The 18,875-nt window shown below is 50.5% G+C and overlaps 1 protein-coding gene across 1 annotated transcript in view; it reads right to left on the bottom strand.

The window, feature by feature from the left end:
• Positions 1-18,875, bottom strand: part of LOC144728584 (pleckstrin homology-like domain family B member 1) — a 121,338-nt gene that overhangs the window by 78,356 nt on the left and 24,107 nt on the right. Inside the window, 3 exon segments of the mRNA XM_078608114.1 lie at positions 8,553-8,738; positions 10,742-10,865; positions 15,593-15,694. Of these exon segments, the coding sequence (XP_078464240.1) occupies positions 8,553-8,738; positions 10,742-10,865; positions 15,593-15,670 (388 nt within the window). The 5' untranslated portion in view covers positions 15,671-15,694.

Below are 18,875 nucleotides of genomic sequence, written 5' to 3'. Positions count from 1 at the left end.
GCATCGGGCATCCGCCCGCATCCGCTGCCGTGGTTTGTGCGGCGAATGCGGTTTTTTGCGGAAGATCAAAAAGGCCCAGGGATCGTTCTGCGGCAGGAGCGGAGGGCGACGGAGGCGACGGCCAGAGGTGCCTCGGGGAAGATCAAAGAGGAAAGGGCGGCGCGAAGTGGACGGACGTAAAAGGTCAAAACGCTGGACCGAGGATGGAAGCCGTCTTCAGTTGAAGGCCGCAGAGAGGGACCGAGCGGTGGTGGAGAGAGATCACCGCGATGATGTGGGCCCCGACGAGCACGCTGCACGTAGCTAACCGTGCTTACGTAGCCAACATCAACACGATGTAGGCCGAGGGAGTGACAGATGAGAGAATACAAATTTCGCGAGTGACAACAGCTGCATCACGGATGTTACATTATTATTATTTAAATCGCGGGGTGGCGGGGGAGGAAGGGAACCTCATTTCACCCCGCAGCTTGCGTTCATTAACGCCTCCTCCACTGGAGGAAAAATTCCACCCAAATTTCACTCTCACGACACCTCCCCACCCGTCCCAGCTGGACATCCCATCGCAGAGGCCGATCTGCTGCACGGAGAGAGGCCGCCGCATCATTGAAATAATGATCGAAATGTTAATTTAAAAAAGATTTGACCGTTGCAGTAATATAAACAAATAATATGTACAGGTCGATGTCATCATTCCGCATCGAACGAGGAGCGACGTCTTAAAGAGAGAGAGAGAGGGCCCTTTAGCCGATGGCATCTGGCAGTTATCACCAGCATCGATTTCAGTGAAGATGGAGAGACCGCTGCGTGTCGAAAAACCGGCTCCGGATGGGTTTTTTTCTCATGCACCGATATCAAAAAGCTCCTCGACTAATTCGCTTCCACAGGGCCGCGTGTGCGCGCTCAGGGTTGCGTTGGAAGGGATACTTTAATTTATCGCGTGGAGACAGACAGTGCCGGATTAACCTAGGAGCAAAAGTAGCTACATATGCTACGGGCCCCGCACTTTCAAGGGCCCCGCGCTAAATGCTTTCAAGCTATCAATTCCGCTTCAGTGATTCTGCACTTGCTCTATTACTACAGTACTATACCGCCTTCAACTTTTACGAACGACCGGGGGTTTAAGGTTAGCGATTTGTCGTATTATCTGGCAAATGAAAAAAATACAATTACTTTACTATGCAAGTAAAACATTTGTGTTTTAATATTTACGTGTTTTTTTTATTTAGGGCCCCTTTATAACATATTGCTACAGGCCCCGCACTAGCTTCATCCTGCACAGGAGACAGACGAGACGGACGGACGACGCGTGACGGGGGGCGCATTGCCCGCCGATCTACGCTGTCACTTTATAAATCACGAGGCCTCTTGGCCACGTTGCAGCGCGTGGACTTGGGTCACGGTGCCAGGGGGTGGAGTGAGTTGGTGGCGGGCGGTTCTGGTGGAAATCAACCCGCCCGCCCTTCCGTCTGCCGGAACAAATCCGCGCGGCAGTGACGACGTGTCGCTTCCCAATTGCCACCGGTAAAACAAACGGGCAACACGGCGGGGAGAGGTCGTGAGAGAGGTAGTGAGAGAGAGAGAGTGAGCGGGTGAGAGAGAGAGAGGGAGGTAGAAATCTTTCGTGAAATCTTTCGTTTAAAAAAGCATTGAAAAAAAAACTAAAACAACGAAATGATGAACGAAGCAAAGTGCCGACTACACCGAGCATCTTCTTGTATCCTCTGATCGTAAAAAAAACAGAGAGGTAGTGAGAGTGACTGAGTGAGAGTGAGTAAGAAAGAGAGGGGGTGAGTGAGAGCGGGAGCGCTTACCTGCACGGAAGCCCGCACGCCAAAATCGATCGGCGACTGGAAACTCTTGTCTCGTTCTTCTCTTCCTACTTCCTCCCACCCCTCGGTAGGGCGAACAAAATCAAACAGCACCTCGGGAGAACCGAATCACGTTCTGGGTTGTCCCCGCGGGGGTCTCAGCGCCGCCGTTGATGCAACGAGAACGCATTCTTTGTTTCGCTTGATTCCCTTCCCCGGAGCGTCTTCCGCGTCTTCGGAGACCCCGAGACGTCACGACGGGCGGAGATGCAGTGGAAATGCTTCCAGGAGGAGGTGGTTGGGGTTGGAGGATGGTTGGGGGTGGAGGTGGTGGATGAGCGGGCCGGTCCGGGGTTGAGGTTGGAGTTGTTGTTTTCCTCCCCTTCAGAGGTGAGCTGAGTCCAGGGGGGGCGGGGGGGGGCAGTGTTCAACCCCACACGTCTCCCGCTGGGCAAGCGTTGATGAAATCCGCGGAGAGACGGGGGAAGAAGGATTGTTGGCTAGGTTGGTGTTGCGTCGGTAAGCGGACCGGTCCAGAGAAATACCCCAGATCACCCCCCCGACCCCTCCAAAAAAAAACCTAGACGAAAGACGCCGCTTTCTGAATGAGCCACGCAGCACATTGGCGGCAGGCAGGGCCAGGCACAGAGACGAGAGAGAGGGAGAGCGATAAGGGAGAGAGAGAGGCAGAGAGAGACCGCGCGCCACTCTTTGTCTGGCTCACATCTTTGGTGGCAGAAAAAAGAATCTCGCAGAATGAGTCTGCGTGGAAAGTATGTGGCAGCGGCGGCGGCGGTGGTGGGGGTGACGGCGACGGGGGTTGGCTCATGTTGCCGGAGCAGTGAGCGAGAGAGGAGGAGGAGGAGTGGTGGGGGTGGAGACTGTTACCCTATTCACTGATGTACAATGGCCCCGCCAGACGCGCATATACTCCCAGATTCGTGCGCCTTGCAATAATGTCAACGTTGATACCCACTGGCTTTTAGCGAACGCGCAGTGTGTGTGTGCGGATTGGGGTGGGTGGGTGTGCAACAGTAGCTTGTGTAATTGCGCCGCAAGCCTGCGCCGATCGGCGTTGGATAACATCGGTGGGAGACGTGCTGCGTGAGCCCGGTTTGGGCCACCTCTAGCTCGACTCAGCCTTGAATGAGTAGCCGGTGTGGTGTGTGAGTCTATCAGCAATGAGAGCGGTACTGGACTCAGTGCTGGCCTTAATGTGTGCTTCGTAACAGTCACTGGCTCTCACAAGCTAAAGGCTGAGCAGGTGATCTTTGTTTACATATGGATAGTTTCTGCTTCAATGCATAGCATTTAAAAGTCAACTGGCAATGTGTGTCTGTATTCTTAGGTTTTTTCGGAAAAAGTCACGTAGGTAAAAAAATTAAATTAATAAAAGTAAAACAAAAATAAAATAAAAATCACGACGTTTCGGAGGCAACACAAGCTTCCGTCTTCAGGTGGAACCGTCACAGCACGATAGCTGTATCTCACTTGATACTTGATGCAGCTATCGTGCTGTGACGGGTCCACCTGAAGACGGAAGCTTGTGTTGCCTCCGAAACGTCGTGATTTTTATTTTATTTTACTTTTATTAATTTACATTTTTTACCTACGTGACTTTACCGAAAAAACCTCAGAATATGAATCCTTGCAGTCACGAAAGCTTCAAATCTAGAATGTGTCTCTGTGTTAAGAAAGAATACTGTATCTGATATTGGCAGCACCACTGCACATCAGCGGCGAGTGAGATCTGAGCCGAGTGAGGTTCGCATCTTCACTGATTATTGTGGTGAAGTATGGTCAAATAGCCCCTGGCACGCCATGGGAAGACCTTAATCCTGAGCTGGAGTGATAACTGACGGTACATTGTTGAATTACCACTACATCACACCACGTATTACCCGACACACACGCCGCTGCACGCACGAGATTACATCATTGCATTATTGCCGAGATAAAATCCACGCGTTAATGATTGTTTCAAAACACACACACACACATTCATTCATAAACACATACCAGACACAAGATACATATACACACACACATATGTAGTCATACATAAGTTAACACGTAGAATTTGCGCAGCCAATATGATTCATATTCGATTTTTGCATTTACGTGGTAAAATGTCTGCCCTAATTAAGGATGCAAATTAGGCCAGACCATTGGGTGACCTGTCACAAAAATAAATTATGAATGGAACACATACATTAGCATATATATATCTATCTAAACCAATGCATTCGTTGTAAGCATAACATAGGCACACACAGCAATACCTCGGTTTACGTCGAGGATAACGTAAAAAAATCGAAGCGGTTTACGGGGTAGGTGGTGGTGGGTGGTGGCGGTGGTGGTGGGTGATGGTGGTGGCGGTGGGTGATGGTGGTGGTGGGTGGTGGTGGGTGGTGGGTAGTGGCGGTGGTGGTAGTGGGTGATGGTGGTGGTGGGTGGTGGGTAGTGGTGGTGGTGGTGGTGATGGTGGGTGGTGATGGGTGGTGATGATGGTGGTGGTGGCGGTGGGTGGCGGTGGCGGTGGGTGGGGTGGTGGTGGTGGTGGGTGGGGTGGTGGTGGGTGGGGTGGTGGTGGTGGGTGGTGATGGTGGTGGTGGCGGTGGGTGGTGGTGGCGGTGGGTGGTGGCGGTGGCGGTGGGTGGTGGTGGTGGGTGGCGGTGGCGGTGGGTGGTGGGTGGTGGTGGGTGGTGGCTGCGGCGGTGGTGGCGAAGCGACGGATCACGAGAAAGGAACGCGCGCTTGGGTGACTTTGGGAGACGCACATCGAGTCGCGAAGCATCGAAGCATCGACGCATATGCGAAACGACGCATTAGGAGAGAGAGAGAGAGACGGACATTTGTGGGCGCTGCTGTATAGCCTGCGGTGATGCGAGTGGCAAGGCAGACCAGTGGGGGGAAAGTCCAAGAGGCACGGTCACTGTGGAGATGGAGCGATGATCACTCGGGGCCCTAGCGTGGCTGCCCATTATAATAATGCAATGCTGACAACAGTTTAACAGCGACCACAATTACCAATTTGAATGTACACAGCAAACAGTGGCATTCAGATCGTGCAAATGTCTGCAGCCAAACAAACCCAAGGACAGAGGTGAAGGGAATGAATAAATGTACTGTACTCTTATTTAAATCACAAAATCGAATCTGGGTTTTTTTTGTCGTTGAGAAAAAACAACGTTGCCAGAACGTCAAGAAAATTGTGTTAACGTGGAGAGAGAGAGAGGCGAGCAGGCGGCGGTGGGGGGAGGTGAGACGGAACGAGGGTGCGCGTTTACTACGGAGAATGTGGTCGTCAAATCGTGCAGCCTTCACGCACACAGCCTCCCCCAGCACGCCCGTAGCCTGGAACAGACTATTGGGGCAAGAGCTGTCAGCGAGAGACGCTCACGGCACACGAGGTGGGGGTGGCCAGCAACCACGCCCGGCCGCCTTTGTCTTCCCCAGCGTCGATTGTTTAACACATCGCACCGGGCACTCATTTGAGGCTGAGTCGACCTAGCGGAGGCCCAACGACCGACTCAGATAAAACCGTCACTGGTGCTAACCGCTCATACCCCACACCAAAAAAGGCAAAGATCCCCCGTATAGCCTTAACAGACTGTAGGGGCAAGTGCTGTCAGCGAGCACTTATGAAGACCGGCACGGCACACGAGGGGGTGGGTGGCCAGCACCACGCCCGACCGCCTTTGCCTCCCCTAGTGGCGATGTTTACACACCGCACCATGTACTCATTTGAGGCTGAGTCGACCTAGGGAGAGGCCCAGGACCGGTTCAGATAATCGTCACCGGTGTTGGCCGTGAGCAGGCAATCCAACTCGGGTCGCTGGGTTCGTAGCCCAGCGTAGCGCGCTAACTGCTGCACCACCGCTCTCCGCCACCCATCACCGCAACACCCACTCGCTCCATCGCCGACGAACGCATTTCAATTCAGTGCCAGAGGTCGCGCGAGCGAGACGGGTTGGCGGCTCTCTTCCGCGCGAGTCCCGTGGCCGGTTCACCGCGGTCCGTCCCGGGGCTTCGTGCCCACGTGGCCACTCTCAAAGGGGCCCCTTTGTCTCGCGGGCAGCCGTCCGTCCGCCCATTGGCAACGGGCGGCAAGGCTTGCGCGCGTCGCAGCGTTGCCCAACGCAGTCAGTGGCCGGCGGTCAGAGGGCTTCCCGGGATGGAGTGGTGGAGACGCGGGGTGGTGGTGGGTGGGGTGATGACGAGGAATTTGTTGTGTACTCTTTGGTTCTTCTTGGTTCTTTCGGTAAAGTCACGTAGAATGGAAATAATAATAATTACAAATATTATTATATTATTATGTTTTATTTTTATTATTTTATTATTTCCTTTCTACGTGACTTTACCGAAAGAACCAAGAAGATGAATCCCTGCAGTCACGAAAGCTTTAAATCGATACTCTTTGGTTATTTCGGTAAAGTCACGTGGGTAGAAAATAATAGATCACGACGTTTCAATCGCAACACAAGCAACCGTCACCAGGTGAGATCAACACAGTCTCACCTGATTGCTAGCTTGAAAGCATTTAGTGCGGGGCCCGTAGCCACTACTAGTAGCAAAAAGTAGCTACATATGTAGTCGTAGCTACTACTACATATGTAGCTACTACAAAAGTAGCTACATATGTCGTAGTAGCTCCTACATATGTAGTAGCTACTTTGGCTACTAAGAGATTCCGGCACTGGTTGGTAGACCACTGATCAACAGCACCTGCTCCGGTCCAGACAGACACCACCCACCGATTATAAAGCCTTGCATATACGACGCGTTTGATATTGGGAAAAAACTGCGAAACTCTCATAGCCCGCTTTTGTTTTTTGGCCGTGACCTAAGCTGGCCTATGGTGCACACTAACTATGCAATTAAAATCCACGCTGCAGCAATAAATTCTGGGATTCACTCAATTTACTCGGCCGTAAAGCGTCTCGTGGGCGCACATTATTTTTTTGTCAGACATCGCCAACGGCGTCGTTGCATTTCTCCAAAATCTTCGCGGCCGGGCGTGTTAGCGCGCGCCAACCAGAGGTCCGCATTTTTCCCCGCAGGGGAGAGGCTGACGGGTCACGCAGGCTTGTGAAATTCCCGTGCCTGCTGAGGGGAGCCCGAGGAGATGGCAGTAGAGAAAGTAGGTCCCCATAACCCCGTGTGCAATGTAAGAAACATTTTACTAAATTGAGTGGATCTTAAAAAAAAATACTCTTAGTTTTTTTGGTAAAGTCACGTAGGTAAAAATTTAAATTTAAATTAATAAAAATAAAATAATTTTAATTTCATTTTCTACCTACGTGACTTTACCGAAAAAACTAAGAGTATGAATCCTTGCAGTCACGAAAGCTTCAAATCTAGAAAAAAAAGTTTTTTTTATTTTTCGGTTCGCATTGCCATGCCATGAACATCGACAGCGAGGCAGCGAAACGCGCGGGAGAGTGCAGCTTCCCCCCGCACCCCCACCTCACCGTGTCGATAAATGTATCTAAAAAGTAGTTCTATGATATCACCTTCCAGAGGGTGTTATCCAGCACCTCCGATTAGCACGGCTGGCTGCGTACGGCGCGAAAGAAGTTCAACGCACATGCGGTGCAGCGTCACAGAGGTGGAAAATAAACTTTAAAAGCCACGGATCAGGGTCGCGGACGCGTGGCGGCGCGAGTTGACGCATCTCGTCTCGATTTAAAGCTTTCGTGACTGCAGGGATTAATCTTCTTGGTTCTTTCGGTAAAGTCATCACGTAGAAGGGAAATAATGAAATAATAAAAATAAAACATCATAAAATACAATTCTCACGACGTTTCGGCCACAACGCAAGCAGCCGTCCTCAGGTGAAGAACAGGTCTGTCGGAAAGACAGCGTCTGAATGAACACCACCAAGCTTGGCAGCGTATATTTAAGCTGGGTTGCAAATTCCTTTGTCAAGGCGCCCCTCCTCCCCTAACCCAGCTTAAATATACGCTGCCAAGCTTGGTGGTGTTCATTCAGACGCTGTCTTTCCGACAGACCTGTTCTTCACCTGAGGACGGCTGCTTGCGTTGTGGCCGAGACGTCGTGAGAATTGTATTTTATGATGTTTTATTTTTTTTATTTTATTATTTCCCTTCTACGTGACTTTACCGAAAGAACCAAGAAGATGCATCTCGTCTCGTCCCACGACCAGCGGCGGCACGGGTCACGGACCCGGGATCCGGCGGGGCAGTAGTGAATTACTTCTTCTTTGAGGCCGAGACGTCATCCCCGTGCTTAGAGATGTACATCTCAAAACGACCCTTTCATCCCAGGGCACGCGAACAAGTGTGGCCTTTTTATTCCTCCCCCCCCCCCCCTTCATTTTCCTGTCTGGTACGCGTCGTAAATATAGCTTGCGCTCAAAGGGCGGTCAAGTGGCTTTTTAGGGAGAAAGTGTGTCGCTTTATCGCACTGAACGTTCGGCCTGTTTGATCATTCATGCATAAGCGGTGCGTTAAACCACGTTGGGGGCATCGCAGCGCAGATGCGATGTTTGTGAGGCCAGTGGCGCTCGCTCGATAATGTTTCATGCGAATATATTGCGTGTACATTTTGATGATTGTGCCAAGTAAACCAAGCCTTGGCAAGTGACTACAAACGTTTAACAATGCATTGATTGATGTGTGCGTGCGTGTGCTGTGTGTGCTGTATATATTTTGTGTTTGCTAATGACCTTTACATGGGTCACATTGGGTGAGTGGGGGGGTGTCATCGCGCACTCACCCTGGGACAGCACGGTGGGCTTGGAGATGTCCTGCCCGTCCACGGAGCAGGCGTTCCCCTGTGGGTGCAGCGTGAAGGTGCTGCCGGCGCTGTTCTCGATGTGGCAGTGGTCGGCCGCCACCCCGCGGCCGTGCAGAGCGACGTCGACGGCGGGCTGACCGCCCGGCCGGCCGAACGTGGTGCGGGCTGACGCCACCAGGCACACACGGAGACAAACATGGAAGTGGAAAAAGATGGCAAACTACCATTCTTAGATATTCTGTTTGAGAGGAGACCTGATGGATCTTTGGGACATTCTGTCTACAGGAAAGCCACCCACACAGATTCCTACTTGAAACCTGATTTCCACCACCACCCGTCTCAAAATAATTCTCTCATCAAAAGACTATACCGCAGAGCTCATGGCATTTGTGACCAACACCACCTGGCCAGTGAATTAAGACATGTACATCGGGCCCTCATGATGAACGGATACTCTATGACTGCACCATCCGCCAAGCTGTTTCTCCCATCATACAGAAACAGCCACTTGAAACTCGGATAAAAACTATCACGTTGCAGGCGTGGCCAAAAAGATCTCCAGACACGGAGACAAGCAACGGGAGCAGGGTTTACCAGGGTGTCCAGTGGGGTGTGGTGGGGGTGGGTGAGATCATCCTATTTTGAGTCAACCAAATAATCATCTTGGTTCTTTCGGTAAAGTCACGTAGAAGGGAAATGATAAAATAATAAAAATTAAACATAATAAAGTACAATTCTCACGACGTTTCGGCCACAACGCAAGCAGCCGTCCTCAGGTGAAGAACAGGGAAGAACAGGGCTGTCGGAAAGACAGCGTCTCATTCAGATGAACAGGTCTGTCGGAAAGACAGCGTCTCATTCAGATGCTGTCTTTCCGATAGCCCTGTTCTTCAACTGAGGACGGCTGCTTGCGTTGTGGCCGAAATGTCGTGAGAATTGTATCTTATTATGTTTAATTTTTATTATTTTATTATTTCCCTTCTACGTGACTTTACCGAAAGAACCAAGAAGATGAATCCCTGCAGTCACGAAAGCTTTAAATCGAAATTTAAACTAATTACTGAAGGATTTTTGTTTAAAATGTATTTCACCAGGTGAGGCCCCACTGAGCTATACAGCTGTTTCTCGCGTAGGGCTTTCGCGCCCCAATAGTATTCCTAATAAAGGTTGTTTGGGTTAGATCGCGTAAGTATAAACGTGTCGTCGTGAACCCGCCGCCACCTGACAGCACTGGAAAAATCGGTCGATGATGTTGGATGTAGTTACCAGCGAAGCGTCGTTCTACTCAAATTGTGAATGTTGTGGATTTACTCTCCAACACAGCGATGGGCAGAAGTAGTTGCACTAATTGGCGCGTTGTGTTTACGTGACAACCCTTACTAATTGACAATCTAGGGTGCTGGAGGGTTAACGACGCATTTATTACTTCCGTGAATGCCACCAAAGAGGGTCGGCAGTGTCCCGCGGGGCCTTACGATGGAGAACAAACAGCGTGTCAAGGTGCTTTCAGCGAATTGATGAGAGCTATTGTGCACGTGGGGAGGAAACCGAAAACCCACACTGCCTTATGCGAGGGGGCAACGCTCGATCCCCGTACAGACGGCGAAACACATTCCGATAAGTCCACTTGCTTCTGCACGCCACATGGAGTGTGGCTCTTACTCTCGCTGTGGCCGATAGTCGCGCACGCTGACCCGGAAAATATTCAGTGAAGAATTCAACGCCCATCACCGCACCAGGGCCATGCCTCGTTCAGTGGGCAACTACTTAATACGACCTCGCTTACATAGATTGTAAAACTAGTAACATATTCACATATTCATGGAGACCTCGCGCTGTTTGTTGTTGTTGTTGTGTTGTCGTTTGTTTCTGTTCTTCGTTGTCATAGTCATTGTTGTCGTGTGTTGTAAATTGTTGTTGTTCATTGTTGTTGTGTTGTCATTAGTTTGTTGTTCGTTGTCGTGATCATTGTTGTCGCGTGTTGTTGTTTGTTGTTGTTCATTGTTGTCGTGAATGTTGTTGTTGTGTTGCTGTTTATTGTTCATTGTTGTTGTGTGTTGCCATTAGTTGTTGTTGTTGTTGTTGTTGTTCTTCCTTGCCGTCGTCACTATTGTCGCGTGTTGCCACTTGTTATAATCATTGTTGTTGTTGTTGTTGACGCTGCTCACCTTGGTCCAGGGGCAGCAGGGTAACTGCCACGCTCCATCGCCCTCCGCCGAGGCTCACCAGGTGAGGCTTCTCCGTCTGCACCTTGAGCCCCTTGCCCACCTCGCTCACGTCCAGAGACGTGCTCTGATGACAAACACAAACAAACACTAGGAAAGCGCAGGCTGGAGGCCACGTACGCTGGACTTCTTTCGCACCGTACAATAGCCAACCGTGCCGATCGGAGGTGCGGTTTCATCACGAGCCAGGATCCTAAGCATTGGACGGTGACGCCGTGACAATGAACAACTGCGAGTCAGAGAACGAGTTACGCAAATTAAATTTCGATTTAAAGCTTTCGTGACTGCAGGGATTCATCTTCTTGGTTCTTTCGGTAAAGTCACGTAGAAGGGAAGTAATACAATAATAAAAATAAAACATAATCATTATTTTATTATGTTCATTATTTTATTACTTCCCTTCTTTTTATTATGTTTTATTTTTATTATTTTATTACTTCCCTTCTACGTGACTTTACCGAAAGAACCAAGAAGAATTAAGCAAAGTCGCTCAAAGTAAATTAATCTCAAAGTACATGGCGGAGAAAAAGTACAAGGTGGAGGTTTGGCCGACAGAATCGCCCGGAAGACAACCCAAGAGAAATGATTTGATGCAGTTTCTTGGTGTGTGTTGCTGTTGTTGTTGTAGTAAACATTTGGAAGAGCAGTTCCGGGGGATTACCCCTTTCAGATAACCGGCCAAATTGTTCAAAGGATATGAAAACAAAAAAAATCGGCGCTAGGGGTGCCATCGCTGCGCCTAGAAAACAAAACACACACAAGGAAGAACAATCACGCACACGCATGGAGCCTGTCACCCTCTTCCCAACCGAGGGTGGTTGGAGGGTCGGGGGTGGCTTTCTTCCACCACCGATCGTTGGCGTCGTCATCCGAGCCGCGGGCATGAGATGACACCCGAGAGCGGTGTTTAGTGGACTTTCTCCGTCCATTAAAACATCCGAGGAACCTTGAACCTGAAGTCTACAGACGGACGGACGGAGTCTTCGTGCCGCTGACCTGCAGTGCGCGCGCCCCACTGCTTGTCGCGCGGCATTTAGAGGGGCAGCTGGATTTTCAGGGTCCCACGGTGGCTGGGAGATGTTTACTGCCTCGCCTGGTATGCAGGAGGTCGTGGGTTCGATCCCCGAACCTGACGCCTGCTGCTGTATATTTGGAGTTTGCGTGTCTCTCTCGCTCCATGGTGAGATGTTAACTACCTCGCCTGGTATACAGGTCATGGGTTCCATCTCGACCTTGACACCTGCTATATATTTGGAGTTTGCGTGTCTCTCTCTCTCCGTGGTGAGATGTTTACTACCTCGCCTGGTATGCAGGAGGTCGTGGGTTCGATCCCGACACTGACGCCTGCTGTATATTTGGAGTTTGCATGTTTCTCTCTCTCCCAGCATCACTCGTTTTACAATATCTGGCTACTATACCTTTCCACGTGATTTGCCACTTCATTGGGCTATCATTTGTGGCCAAGTCGCTTCTGAAAAAAGAGTTACATAGCTCAGTGGGCCTTACCTGGTAAAGTTCAAAATAGGTGTAAGAGATTAAACCCCGAGTCTACTGCACCACCACGCTGTTGTCATGCCCACCAGTGTCCGATGGAGCCCCCCCTAACCCCTCTACCCCCCCCCCTCCCAGCGAGTAAAACCCATTGAGCTAAGAAGCTCTGTTAACAAGTGGGCGACTCGGCCAGGAGACATCATGAAAGCATTCCACAATTAGGGATTTGAAAAACAAACTTAAAAGTCCGAGCAATTATGTTGCTAAATGACATTGACACTTCAACTTAAGTGATGTTAATAACAGAGTCAGTTTAAATGAGGACAGATAGCCATAGGCACACGCAGAGACCCATAGACCCATACAGAGACCCATAAACTCACACAGAGACCCATAGACTCAGAGAGCCCTAGACTCACAGAGACCCAAAATCTCACACAGAGACTCATAGACTCACACAGAGACCCATAGACTCAAAGAGAACTAGGCTCACACAGAGAGCCATAGACTCACACAGAGACTCATAGACTCACACAGAGACTCATAGACTCACACAGAGACGCATAGACTCAGAGAGCCCTAGGCTCACACAGAGACCCATAGACTCACACAGAGACCCAAAGACTCACACAGAGAGCCATAGACTCACACAGAGACCCAAAGACTCACACAGAGACTCATAGACTCACATAGAGACCCAAAGACTTAGAGAGCCCTAGGCTCACACAGAGAGCCATAGACTCACACGGAGACACATAGACCCACACAGAGAGCCATAGACTCACACAGATACCCATAAACTCACACAGAGACCCATAGACTCAGAGAGCCCTAGACTCACACAGAGAGTCATAGACTCACACAGAGACCCATAGACTCACACAGATACCCATAAACTCACACAAAGACCCATAGACTCAGAGAGCCCTAGACTCACACAGAGAGTCATAGACTCACACAGAGACCCATATACTCACACAGAGACCCATAGACTCAGAGAGCCCTAGACTCCCACAGAGACCCACACAGAGACCCAGAATGGAGATGGCCAAGAGACGAAACTCACGTGGTTCCAACCCCCTTTGGGGGCAGCTACAATAAATGCCTTTGATCCAAATTGCGTGCGAAATCTGCCACGTGGCACGTGCCGTTGTTTTTTTTCCCCCATTCGGCCATCTGCTCTCCCTGGCCGCTCTCTCGCTCTCTCTCGGGGGCCTCTTTCGTGGCCCCAATGGAGGCTCTCTGATTGTGACCTCAGCCAGCGTGGTAATGAATTCATTAAATCTCTTCTAATTGCCCGGGCAATGGGGTCTCTGGGCTTTATTAAAGCTTTTGAGAGAAAAAAAAACCTGCACCATGATTAACCTTTGCTACCAACCCCACCCCATCCCACACCCCCCCCCCCCCGCTAGCTTTTGTTGATGTGTTTAATCGTACCGTCGTTGTTGTTATTACAGCTGGTTACTGTATGTTGCGAACGGAGTTTAAAAAAAGAAATTATCATACAAACCGCACCTCCGATCAGCACGGTTGGCCACGTACGGTGAGAAAGAAATTCAACGTACATGCATACCAGGGGAGAGAGAGCGAGAGAGACTACATGAGCAGCAGCAGTAGCCGGAGGAGGAGTACGAAAGAGGTGTTGGGTCGATCGATCGAAACGAGGTTCGCCCTGGGGTCGCCGGGTGCGCTACGCACCGCACTCGTATCACGCGGCCCGCTTCGTGAGCTTCTACGCACACACACACAGACACGTGACACCAGCAGCACGTGGTGTGCGTGTGTTGATTGATGTATATTGTTTATTTAAATGGATTCAAATATATTTCACCGAGGGGAGGATGAAAGGAGACGAAAGCAAGAGGCGGTGAGCGAGCTGAAATTAGCTTCAATTGAGAGAGAAGAGAGAGCGGTTCATTTAGTTTCTGCTGTTGACTGGTGTGTGTGCTCGCTAACAGCACTTGCCCCAAGAGTCTGTTGAAGGCTATACGGGGGATCTTTGTCTTTCTGTGTGTGTGACATTCACCTGGCAGGGGGCACAGTGCCAGTTGATAGAGAATGGCTGGGGGATGATGATCTGTTTGGTCACAGCAACACGACACGTGTAACAGCGCGAGAGAAGCACATCATCCCGTTATATTAAAATAAATACAATACATTTGCGAAGACGTGGTGGGACATACGTTAACTAACTTGTCCTGGGCTCCTCCCCCTGACCAGTGAGGTGAAGTATGGTCAAACAACCCCTTTGACCGACACGGCGTGAAAGAGGTTGTGTACATCCAGCAGTGGATTTACAAAAATCTGGTCATCATCATCAATGATTTACTGTGCCTCTAAACGACTGTGGAACCCTCCCTCCCCTCCCACCACCACGGCCACTAAATTTTCGGTAAAAAAAAAAATGTTGATTCTACGTTCTAACATTCACCACCTTGTTTGGCGGTTCAACTGAAGCCACCCTGAGTCATTGCGTGTTTTTGGAACGAAGTTGTACGAGCTGCGGTCAGCGTCACACAAAGATCCCATTTTTAGCCCTGAACAGGGAGGCTCGGAGCACGGGGGCCCGTGTCGCAATCCTGGCAAGCCGATCCACGCGTCTCGCTCTTGGCCACGCAAACAAAGTGGCAAACGGTGTTTGTGAACCTAGCCTGGCGCACGCACCCTTCACAGAAGGTTTGTTGTTGTTGCAGGATTCGTCGACATACACAGGCACCTACTGTATGTACATTGCACGTGCAACGTCGTACTCAGATGGTAAATGTTGCGGATTTGCTCTCCAACACACCGGTGTGCTGTACTAGTGTAATGACGGAGGAGTCAGCCTGCAGTGTGAGTGGACTGGTGGCCACGGGAGGTAATGACAGAGGAGTCAGCCTGCAGTGCGAATGGACTAATGGCCACGGGAGGTAATGACAGAGGAGTCAGCCTGCAGTGTGAGTGGAATGGTGGCCGCGGGAGGTAATGGCAGGGGAGTCAGCCTGCAGTGCGAATGGGCTGGTGTTGGCCGTGAGCGGGAATCAAACTCGGGCTGCCGGGTTTAAAGCGCAGCACGCTAACCGCTACACCACCGCTCCCCACACACATACACACACAGTCACACACATACACACACAACAAAGATGCCCTGTATAGTCTGAGACGGGCTGTTGGGGCAAGTGCGGTTGGGCGTGGTTGCTGACCACCCCAACACCCTGTCGCGTGCCGCTTTGACCCTTCGCGCGACCTCTTGCCTCGGCGGTCTGCCGAAGGCTACGGGGGAGAGGGGGGGGTCTTTGCCTTGCTCGTGCCGTGCCTGGGTACCTGCATCTGAACCACTTGCTGCGATTTCTTCTGGACGGTGCTGACACTCTCCGTGGTGTCCATGGCAACCCCGTCCATCCTCCGCAGGCCTGGAGAGTCAGGCTGAGTGGAAGTAAAACAAACACGCGCGCGCACACACACACGTGTAAGCACACGCACGTACATTACGTATACTCGTGACAAAGACAAGGATTCCCCGTATAGCCTTAACAGACTTTTTGGGGCGAGTGATGTTAGTGAGCACCTATGAAGGCCGGCGTGGCACACAAATGGGGGTAAGTAGGTCAGCACCACGCCCGGACCGCCTTTGCCTCCCCCAGTGCTGTTGATATTTACACAGCACACTTACGGCTGAGTCGACCTAGGGAAGGCTCAGGACCGGTTGAGATATCGGTCGCTGAATAAAACTCGGGCCACCTGGTTATTAGCGCTGCGCTCGCTCACCGCCGCACTGCTGCGGGCGGCTGCGATGCTACGTGGTGGGTGGGCATCAGAGGGCGGTCCAGTAGATCCGAGCGAATTGTTGTATTATACTTCTGTGGGTCCACGTCATGGTGAAGTATGTGGGGGGGAAAAAAAACCCCAACCGTCAGGCCCTCCTCCAGAATTGGAATGACAAAAGAATCGTGTGCGCACACGCGCACACCTATAAATAGCCGGGCGATGGCCCAGTCATTCGACTGCGTGTTTTCCCCAAATATAATCACGATTGTGCTATGAGCGTCAGGCGTGAGATAAAGAATCAATCTCCCTGAGGAAGCAGCGCATCACTGCACGTGAAAGAAGGGCCCTCGGAAGTGGATTTCACAGAGCCACTTTTGAGATCCCTTCTCACATCTGAGAGCAGAGGCCACTTGATCAGATTCACTTTCTCTCACGCCCTGCTACGGCGAGACATTTGGCACCGCATGACACACGGACGTTTTTGTAATTCTTCTTCTTAGGTTTTTTCGGTAAAGTCACGTAGAAAGTAAAATAAAATAAAAACAAAAATCACGACGTTTCGGAGGCAACACAAGTCTCCGTCATCAGGTGGGACCGTCACAGCCAGATTAGCTGTATCAAGTGAGGCAATGATTCAAGATGTAATCCCTTAAAAGAGGACACAGCAGCGGATGTGAGTGTGAAAGCGATGGGTATTACCTTGTTATCTCGGCATCTCTTTAGGAAGGCCAGCGTCTCGAGAAGCTGTGACTTCTTGTCTCTTTGTCTGTTAAAAACTGTAACAGATAGGTGGAATTCCTCCCCGTAGAGGGCATTATTGTAATTCTCAGAACCGGACGTTGAGCCAAAGTTATCGTTAAACCGAATGTAATGATATCTTTCGCGTGCGTTGTTACACGGCCTGGCCGAGACCCATCAAACTCACCAAAATCGACAACCCCGTTTAACAACGAGCAGTGGCTGACACGTGGACACGAATCCGCGAATTCTCAGCGCCGCCGGCTCAACGCTCTGACCTCTTGTGCCAGCGAGCTACCAAAAGCACGTGCTGTATCTTAGGGGATCGTCCATAAATGACGTCACGCGATTTTGGAGGATTTTTCACTCCCCCCCCCCCCACGTCACACGGCGTCACAAAAAGTCAGACCCCCCCCCTCAAATATGACGTCACAAAGCTCTGCCCCCCGCCCCCCGAAAATAAAACATGCTTCAAATCGCTTTAAACTATTGTCATTGTGGTGCGTATTTAATGTGGCGCTGCCTTTATTAAAAAGTCTATTTAATTAATTAGAACGTGTTGTCTATATTTATTTAAAGTTGCGCATTTTGATGTGACGTCACATTTATCAACCCCCCCCCCCTCTCATCACACATCGTCACAAATGTCTGACCCCCCCCCCTAGGTGCGTGACGTCATTTATGGACGGCGACTTATAAACAAATTAGACCGACGTTACAAACTGTTTTCCATCGCGTAAATATTTTTTTTTGGGTGGTGGTGTGGAAAGTTAAATATTATTTCTTTCCCAAAACAATTAGGAAAATATCCCCAGCTTGCATGGGGGCGTCTCGAATTTGAAACGGGTTGCTGACCAAAAACTTTAACCGAATGAGGGCCCCAGTGGAGAACTGGGGGGGGGATACGTTGGTTGGTTGGTTGAACGATGTCCATTCGGAAATAAATGTGGAAGTAATTTCCTGTTAGCGGAGACACAAGTGGGAGGATATATTGTGCACATAGCTGGATCAATCACACGAGCAGGACTCTGTGGATGTGTGTACTGTACTCGTGTGCGTGTGTGTGTGCATGGGGAGCGGTAGCGTTGCGGTTAGCGCACTGCTCCGCACACCCAAGCCACCTGGGTTTGACTTCGACTCACGATCAACATCAATGAAGATTGTTCGAAACCGGTCCTGGGCCTCCCCTAGGTCGACTCAGCTGCAAATGAGTCCCCTAGTGCGGTGTGTAAACATCGCCACTGGGGAGACAAAGGCGGCCGGACGTGGTTGCTGGCCCACCCACCCCCTCGTGCGCCGTTCCAGCCTTCATCAGTGCTCGCTAACAGCACTTGCCCTAAACAGTATGTCAAAGGCTATCCGGGTTGAGCTTTGTCTTTGTGTCTGGGGAGCGGCACGCACAGTGTGTAGCGCACTGCGCTACGCACCCCGGCCACCTGGGTTTGATTTGCACTCACGACCAACATCGGTGACAATAATCTGAACCAGCCGTAGGCTTCCCCCCTAGGTCGACTCAGCCTTAAATGAGAACCTGGTGTGGTGCATAGGGGACGTCAGCACTCGCTAACAGCACTGGCCCTTGTGGTTTGAATGGCTACAAGGGAGATATTTGTAGTTTAAAATATATTTTTTGCTATTGGGGAATATGTTTTTGCTGAACTTGCGGATTGCACTGTCAAATGATATCTAAGGTCAATTCTGGTCTCCCCGAGGTTAACTCAGCCTAAAACAAGCACTCGGTAAAGCAGTGTTATCGTCAGCAGCTGGGGAGACAAAGGTGGCTGGACATCCATGGTACTCGCCTATTCATACAAGCGTTGTGCCGGCCTTAATAGGTGCTCGCAAACACACCCGTTTAGCCTGCAGTCTATGCAGGCTGGTGTGTTCTCTGTAGTGCTCTGTATGTTAATAATGCAAACATCATTGACAATAATTTGTGAGTCCACTTCTGGATGAAGGCCTCCCCATGCCGTGTTGGTCATGGGGGGGTTGTTTGACCATACCTCACCGGGGGTTTGGTGAAGGGCAGGGCTGGGGGAGGGTGATACAAATTTCGATTTAAAGCTTTCGTGACTGCGGGGATTCGTCTTCTTGGTTATTT

This window comes from Lampetra planeri, chromosome 29 (genome assembly GCF_965212315.1).
Source record: "Lampetra planeri chromosome 29, kcLamPlan1.2.h2, whole genome shotgun sequence".
NCBI lineage: Eukaryota > Metazoa > Chordata > Hyperoartia > Petromyzontiformes > Petromyzontidae > Lampetra > Lampetra planeri.
Note: the sequence above shows the minus strand (reverse complement) of the source record. Positions and strands in the feature narration are given on the sequence as shown.